This window comes from Astatotilapia calliptera, chromosome 11 (genome assembly GCF_900246225.1).
Source record: "Astatotilapia calliptera chromosome 11, fAstCal1.2, whole genome shotgun sequence".
In the NCBI taxonomy this organism is placed as follows: Eukaryota; Metazoa; Chordata; class Actinopteri; order Cichliformes; family Cichlidae; genus Astatotilapia; species Astatotilapia calliptera.
This window is the reverse complement of record NC_039312.1, coordinates 33,107,157-33,115,485: the sequence shown is the minus strand read 5'-3', so window position 1 is coordinate 33,115,485 and position 8,329 is coordinate 33,107,157. Positions and strand designations below refer to the sequence as shown.

At 36.6% G+C, this 8,329-nt stretch overlaps 1 protein-coding gene across 2 annotated transcripts; it reads right to left on the bottom strand.

Annotated features, from left to right (window-relative positions):
• Positions 1-1,124: 1,124 nt before the first annotated feature.
• On the bottom strand, positions 1,125-6,265 carry rbm8a (RNA binding motif protein 8A). Of its 2 annotated transcripts, none has more exons than XM_026185700.1 (6): positions 6,156-6,265; positions 5,587-5,646; positions 5,417-5,494; positions 4,392-4,528; positions 2,642-2,778; positions 1,125-1,434 (listed from the first exon to the last, which is right to left on the bottom strand). In XM_026185700.1, the coding sequence occupies exons 1-6, from the start codon at positions 6,220-6,222 to the stop codon at positions 1,386-1,388; spliced, it is 528 nt and encodes a 175-aa protein (XP_026041485.1). In that variant the 5' UTR covers positions 6,223-6,265; the 3' UTR covers positions 1,125-1,385. The 2 variants fall into 2 exon arrangements, with proteins under 2 accessions (XP_026041485.1, XP_026041486.1); XM_026185701.1 differs by having other exon boundaries at positions 6,162-6,265.
• Positions 6,266-8,329: the final 2,064 nt, after the last annotated feature.

Here is an 8,329-nt window from a genome sequence, read left to right as displayed (position 1 = left end):
AAAAAAAAAATTATTTTTTTTTAAAAAGTTGCCTCAACAAAAGGGCACCCATCAGGAAAGGGGCGGGTGCTCAAGCCCCTCTAGCCCCCCCCCCCTCCTGCACGTGCCTGGTCTGGAGCCTTGATCTCCTCCATACCTGCTTCATGCCCAGGAGGACGGGGCTATAACTCTCCCCACACCCTCTAGCAGAGCATTACATGAAGGAACCTTTTAAATACAAGCGTGCTCACGCTCACAGGTGTACACACAGGTGCTCACACAAACTACACCCTTTTTGGCTGCTACTTCAAAGCTCACTGCGCTGTCGATCTTACGTGCTGCACAATATTTAATATTCAGTGTTATATTCACATAGATCATCAAGATGATGTTGTTTATTATATTGCTCTTTTTCTTTGCTTGTTCTCTCTTTTTTCTTTCTCAACAGGTGATTGATATATGTATTTTGTGTCTGATTTTGCCCTTTATCATCGTCCCTCTGCCCCGCTCTTTTTCTTTCCCCCTTTCTTTCTCCTTTTTCCTTTTCCCCAGTCAAGTCTGTCCCGTGTTCAGCAAATGAAAATAAAATAAACAATAAAAGCAAAGGTGACTCAAATAGACCAATATGGCATGGCTGGGATGGTCCATTTGGTAAAGTAAATCCGTTGGGCATCTTTCTTTGCCTTTAGACAATAATTCTGATGGCAAAAGAACCAAACGGGACAGGCAAAAAAAAAAAAAAAAAAAAAAAAAAAAAAGGAGCCAATGTCCCCCCCCCAAAAAACCCAAACCCTTGAATAAATATAAAGAAATTAAGAGGTAACTTTTACACACCACGACACTAAGTTACACACTTAACATGAAAGGTAAATTTAACTCATTTCGAAAGTAAAGATAACCTATACATTATCATTTTCCCTTTCATAAAGTATTATATATGTAAATCCTAAATGTTCTTTTCTACATTCTTCATATGTATATGATGTCTATATGCTTATATTATCTATCTATCTATCTATCTATCTATCTATCTATCTATCTATCTATCTATCTATCTATAATTTCATGCTCAATGAGCTGGTAGGCTGATTTCTCTGTTAACTGTTATTTTAAAAACAAAAAGACAAACAAATCATAGGTTTACATTTTAAAATTTTTAATTTTCCCTAGGCTATATAAAATAAAATCCAAGTTACAATGAGCAAACAGAAAGCACTGTGAGGGATTCATGAAAACCATAAACATGTACATGTCTGTCTGAAAGTAAAAGCACAAATTCTCTGTTGGAACCAATTGCCCAGCTACACAACGTTTACTGAAAATATTGTACAAAAACTCCAAAAGTTGCTTCGTAGGAAGGCATTAGAAGCCTATTAACTGGTTATCAAAGTGATGACTTCCTCCATTCAACGCCGCCTCCTGTCTGGACTTCTGCTGCGCCTCCGTCCACCAGCCCTAAAACAAAACACACATTAAATCAAAAAGGGAAATCTTAAAATTAATTAATTAATAAATAAATTCAAAAATCACTTAAATAACTACATATAACTCAATATGGGTGGTAACATAAAAAAAAATATATTTATTGTTGTAATTTATTTATTACCCTATTAAGCTGTGTTTTATGTTTTACCTGCTTTAACATTAACTACAGCATAAATAAAGTATATTTATAGTAACTTGTGCAATAGCTGTGACAGTGACTTAAAAAGGTGTAGTTTATTTTTCTTGTTTAAAAACAAACTAGAGTATTAGAAAAATATATTAATCAAGAATGAAGAGAGCAATATTAATAATAATACAGAAAGTCTTGGTTGTTTCGCGTGGATTATCGAATTATTACGAATTATTATTGTGAAATTTAATTTACTTACTTATCTAAGATGGAAAGTTTGTTTGTTCGTTTTGTTTTACTCTTTTGTAAATGAGCTGCTTCCTAAATGATCTTTTGTTAAAAGGCTTGGCATAATAAGCATGTGCTTCAGCCAGTACCTTTTTGATTAGCCTCATCTCGTGCATTCTTACTTTGTGGTAGATCTTTATTCTGTATTCATTGAGAGATTTGAATGCTAATCAAATAAATAAATAAAAGAGAAACCTTTCAGTAACAATGTAACGAGAAAATGTAACATCTATATTGTCATTACTGCAAATATGAATGCAAAGACTAAGTGCTGGGTAGAAAGAGGAAAATTCATCACCAATTACATAATAAAATTCTACTTAAATATTACATGTGTTATAGTCAGCCACTATAAAGATTTTTTTTTAACGTAATTTGACTTTTGTGGGTTTTTTTCTTTTTTAATTATTGAGTCCCTTCATTTCTTGGTTTTGTTTTTTTAACTTTATTGAACCACTGTGTTTTGGATATTGTTTTCTGTTTGTTTGTTTTTAAAACAATTCGACTTTACGCTACTTATTTCTGAGCTGTGTTTAATGTTTTGTCATCTGTCACAGAGACATTTAAACTAAATTATATCTTATCTACAAAACTTGAGTAGTCATGTCATCAGTAGTGGCTGCATGGTAAGAGGGGAAAAAAATGATCACTTATGATGACAAAATCCTACTGAAATGAATGTACAGAGTATGTTTCTGTAGATTTTTCAAACACTGGAGCTTGTTTCTGCTCCAAGATGGATGAAGACACCACCCTCACCTTCTCTTGTTCTTGGGAGGCCCTCTGACAAAACACCAGTCTACACTGATAGGCTGGCCCATCATGTCCTGACCGTTGAGCCCTTCCATGGCTGCTTGAGCCTCTTTGTACGTCTCATACTCAACCAGTGCATAACCCTGGGGACAGAAGACTGTGTGAATTATTGCATATTTATGTACACAGTAAAATCAAATACTTCAGTTATTGGTAGAACACATTCTGACTTTGTTGTACAACAATCTGTTTTTGCTTCAAACCGCCTTTAAGGAAAACTTTACACGTTCTCCATTCTTAGCTGACAGAGGTTGGGGTAGAATTCCCTTTGGTCCTACTTTACATCAAAAACAATGCTGCCACCGTGTGGTAGAAAAGAGGATGTGTTTCTATATTTAAAAGGAACAGTTTTAATTTGCACCTCTTTGCCCTAATCTAGTTCCCCATTGTTAGACCTGACTGTGCCCCCAATAAATTTTATTTCAGGATGCCTTACTGAAGGATGTCTGCATCCCTGAAATACAACTGGAAAAGAGAGAAGAGGTATGCATCCTCTGCACAAGTGTTTTTCCCACATGGAATAAGTGTTATACACAGCTGAAATACAATGACAATGGTGGGATGAGGACTCTACAAATAGCTGTTCCTTTGCATTCATGCAGTTGTTTCAGTTTGGCTGCATAAACAATCTTTCTCTATTTTACCATTTGCGTGGAATATAAACAAACAAATGTGTAATATCTGTATATTCCTGGTTTGAATTTGGTTAAGTTAACCCAACTATAAAAAAGTGTCACAAGCCACTGTTAAACTGACTTATGAGATGATAAAAAAACAAAAACAAACGGCACACAACAACAAAACACTAAAAGGACAATGAAATGTGCTTTTAGTAAAAATTTGTTGTGTGTAAAATTTCCAGTTTGATCCATATCACATGTTAAAAATGAGAACAATCTGATCAGAAAACCAGCAAGCAGGTTACCAATAATTTCATTTTCACACAGACAGAGGAGATGGGATTGTTAGACCAAAACATAATCCTTTACACACATTAAGGACATCTGCAGTATTAAAAATCTTTGGATTTAGGGTTTTGTTTCGCAATAATTAGACCAGAGAAATGTTGGTTACTTTTTTGGTAACTAACTTGACACTGGCACTTCTCTTTGTATGAAATCAGTTAAAGTGTGACTCAGTGGATGGTCATGGCTCTGGCTTCTGAGTTTATTCTTCATGGATGGCATCGTGGTGTCATCGTTAAGAGTCAAACAAACATGTTATGCAGCCAGGTGTTGTGTATGCAGGTGGAAGGCAACAGTGATCTGTCTGGGCTCAAACCACCTTTACCCCAGAATGAAGCAATGTTTTCAACAAGCCATTTTTTTTCTCCACTCAAACAGAAATGGATGTAAAAACCAGTCAAACAAAACAAAAAGAGCCAATTTAACAGTAGCATTGTTTGGGGTGTACAATCAACCTGTCTGAAAGATCTACGGAACAACCGCACGCCTCCCATTCCTCAAAGTGTAGCTGCAAACCACACTGAGGTTCAACTCCAAGTAGCAGGCTAGAATCAGGTATCACCAGACGGCAACCCTGTACTAGCCAGGGTTATCAGCTCTCTCACACTCACACACACACACACACACACACACACACACACACACACACACACACACACACACACACACACACACACACACAAAAACCCAAACAATAATAGCATGTGGTTCTTGTTGTTGTATTTTTTTACCTTAAGGTAACCTGTTCTGCGATCGAGGTTGAGATGGAGGTTTTTGATTTCTCCAAACTCTGAAAACTTATCATGGATGTCCTCCTCTGTGGCCTCCTCGTGTACACCCGTCACAAAGAGGATCCAGCCCTCCACAGCTGCAGCAAGGAAAGGAATCAGCATGTGATGAATCAAGTCACCTCTGTCAGTGCGCCCCAGGGCAGCTGTGGCTACAATGTAGCTTGCCATCACCAGTGTTTGAATGTGTGTGTGAATGGGTGGATGACTGAGTAAAGTGCTGTACAAATACAGGACATTTACCAAGTAGCACTTTCAAGTGTATCAACTTAAAAAAGACAAAAAACAAACAAACACTGTATTTGAGTCATAAATAAAAAAAATTCTACTTGTTGATAGTGTGATGCCAAAGGTGCTACATTGCAATAAAGCATTTAATGTAAAATAAAAAGTTTTGCTTTGATATTAAGTCAATAAATAACAGTAGTGACACTTTTTTGGAAGCAAGTTTGCTTTTTTGCAAATCTGAATGGATTTCAATGGTACCAGCGTAATCCTTCTTCTTTTGCTGTTGATTAACTCTGAGATTTCTATTCACACATGTAGCTTGGACTTTATACTATTGACCAAACTTATCATTACAGGTATTGTCTTTTAGAAAAGTAACAAATTACTTTACTAATTACAAGTTACTTGATCATTTTACTTTTGCATTACTCTGTAACACAGCCTGTGGTGCTGTAGTGAAAGGTTTATAAATTGATAATCATGAGAAATTGCACCACACAATTGTAACGAGGACAAACACACAAATTATTTTGTGCTTAAGTATTAAGACAATTACAATTAAGAACATGTATTTAAATATGTTCTAACATGTTCTACCCAGCAGTGATTATCACATTAACAGCAAATGATGTAAGACTACCCAGAAAACCAGTGGTACTTTCTGCTATATCACCGCAAAGCCACAGGCTGCCGTTTCAAGTTCGTGACATAATCCTTTGTTAAACTGTTTCTTTACTTACATCTCTGAGGGCCTGGCTCATCCCCATCTTGCTCCACAGTATCATAGTCCTCTTTGGTTCTGGACCGGGCTCCCTCCTCTGGAAATGTCGACAAAGAAACACTTACTGTACTGCATAGCTAAAGTAAGAGAGGCTATGTAAACTATCGCCATCACACAGGGGTCACTCACCTGAACCGAAGCCTCGTCCTTTCCGCTTCTTGGCTTTCTCTTTCAGCTTGTGGATGCTCTCTAATGAATGAAAGATGAACAAGTCAGAGCCAGCGCACGCTGCTGCAATGTTCGCTTCATTACAAGTTTAACAACGAACAAAATTCGCCAATTTAATTCAACTGACTGGGAATATGTTTAACATGCCCGCTCCCCCCAGTTCGATCCGCAAAAACAATTACCCGTTAGCTGCACTAACCGCGAACTAGCGTGTTAGCAGCTGCTAACAACACTCACAATGAGAGTTAAGTCACCGGCCAAGTAAATTTCCCCTTCGAAATGAAACAGGTGAATTTTAAACATCTCTATGTCCGTAGCCTCGCTAACTTTTACGGAGCGACTGAATAGATCAACTATACGGCGCTAACTCGCGTTAGCATGTTAGCATTTATCGGGCCTGCCACCACGCAGTCTAGCTTTTGTTCCGTTTACGAACATAGCGGCTGCGATTCGGACCTCAATAATTACACATCATTTGAACGCGGGGACAGTAAAGTATTTGCCACTAACAGTGAACATAATAGTGTTACCATCACCATCCTCATCCATAGGAAAGTCCTCGCCTCCCGCTTCATGAAGATCCAGCACGTCCGCCATGATGTCTCTGTGTGTATGCGTCTGACCAACGTAACGTACGTACGCAAAAAGCGCTGAGAGGCAGGCGGAAGTTGCCAGTTTGTATAAAATAAAAGTCAATATATTAAAATACACAGAATAACCAAATAAAGATGGAAATAATTATAAATTTTTTTAAAAAAAACTATCATTTTTATCACAGAAAGTAAAAAGGCTCAAATAAATTTACACAAACAGGCACATTTAGGTTTATAATGGTGTAGTTTTAAGATACCTGCACTTACAGCCCTGTGCAACTTGTCATTTCTCCATATTTTGTTTGGAAAAAAAACAAAAACTGGTGCAGTGGTTTATTGAAACATGTGCAAACATACATGGAAATACAGTACACACACAAAAACAAGTTTATACAACTAACAAGCTTGAAAGGTAGTATTTGGTGTAACCACCTTTATTTAGTTGAACTCTCTTAGGCACCTTTCTTGTCATTTGTGTAAATAGTCTTCAGGAAAAGTTCTCCAGGCTTCTTAATTTCTTGGAACCACCAGAGCCCCAAAGGCTCGAATACAACTGCAGCAATGTGCTGTGAGGCAATGAGCAAAAATTGCAGTGATAGTAGAAGAAACCTGATTCATCTACGAGGACCCCACCTGACTCCACTCACTTCCATTGCAAGTGGAGTGTATGATTTATCTAGAATAAACCTATAACACTGCAGCTAATATTTCAGCACACGTGGTAAATAATATTAAATACTTTAAAGGTGCGTGTTTTGGAATAACTTTACAAAGCCATTTTTGTCCATATAATTTTGAATGTGATCATCAGTATCTCATTATTTTTTTTACTTAATTTCTTTGAGAACTGTAGGTAATAATTACATATAGTCTGTACATGTAAAACAAAAATGATGTTTTTTAAAAAAAAAATCAAATACTTTGATTTTAGCAAGGCAAACAATGGGACATGACATAGACACACTTTACATATATCATAGGGTTTTCTTGCCATTTCCAATGATTTGTTGCTGAGTACATTAGGATTTTGTAGAAAACTTTTTATTTAGTGTTAAATTGTCTTCTTTTAGATTCTGGTGAGACGATTAGAAACATTCACTCACTTGCCGTCTGTAATCTGAAGACTTGTTAAACACGTCACATTTGAGGGAAAACATTGTTGTTTATTTGTGCTCACATCCTGAATTTAAACATTTCCTGTGTTTATTACACTGTCATCTAATTGTGCTTACAATCCATAGTGAGACAGTGTGCCTGAGGTTTTTGACTCACATCTTCAAAAATCCATGCTCATTCAGTCTCTATGACAGAGATGCTGTGATTTCCGATAACACATCCCATTATCTCTCAGTTACTCTTATGCTTTGGCATAAGTATACACAGACTCATTTTCAATTGCTATTCTAATTTCACTGTATGACCTGGAGACAGGAGATGAATGTGTGTCTTTAATTTTAATAATTTTGTCTGCTTATATTACACTTACTGGTGTGAACTGGCTCTAATATGACTTCTGCATCATATGTAATCTTACCCAGTTTACAGGGAATAGCTGTTCCCTGTCATAAATTACAACATAAGATGTGACAGTCTGCTGCTGAAGAAGGTGAAAAGAGCAGCATTGTTCTTTATCTTGGTCCATATTTTAGGCTTTTTTTTGTTGTTGTTGTTGTTGGGTTTTTTTTGAGGATTTATGTGTTGAGTTTGTTGAATTTTACTTTTAGGAACTAGGAATATCTTTGTTTGAGTTTTGGTTTTTGTAAAAAACAAAACAAAAAAAACGTTACAAGACCAACAGGGGGCAGTCATGGATCCACTCGCGCTTTTGACCCACGTGTTTGAAACTCATATAAAAGCTGTTCATGTTGGTATTCTGGTGTCATTATGGTAAACTGAAAGCTATTCTTACTGTGAACTGAAATCAAGTGTTGGTAGAGAAATGACTTCAAGCAATGTGTAATCTGGTTAAAGGGTAAAAGCAAAATAGTAGAAGGATTAAAGTAGTTCTGATAAACATCTTTAGTAAATGGACTGACACTTATATAGTGCGTTTCTATTCTCGCACAGCACTCAAAGCACTTTATACAACAAGCCTCATTCATTCACTCATA

What these genes read in the sequence shown, in the direction of transcription:
- rbm8a (XM_026185700.1), bottom strand. Translation starts at nt 6,222, where the DNA reads ATGGCGGACGTGCTGGATCTTCATGAAGCGGGAGGCGAGGACTTTCCT. An exon ending in AGGACGAGGCTTCGGTTCAG is followed by an intron (nt 5,495 to 5,586) that starts GTGAGTGACCCC and finishes CGACATTTCCAG; the next exon opens with AGGAGGGAGCCCGGTCCAGA. An exon ending in GCAGAACAGGTTACCTTAAG is followed by an intron (nt 2,779 to 4,391) that starts GTAAAAAAATAC and finishes TTCTGTCCCCAG; the next exon opens with GGTTATGCACTGGTTGAGTA.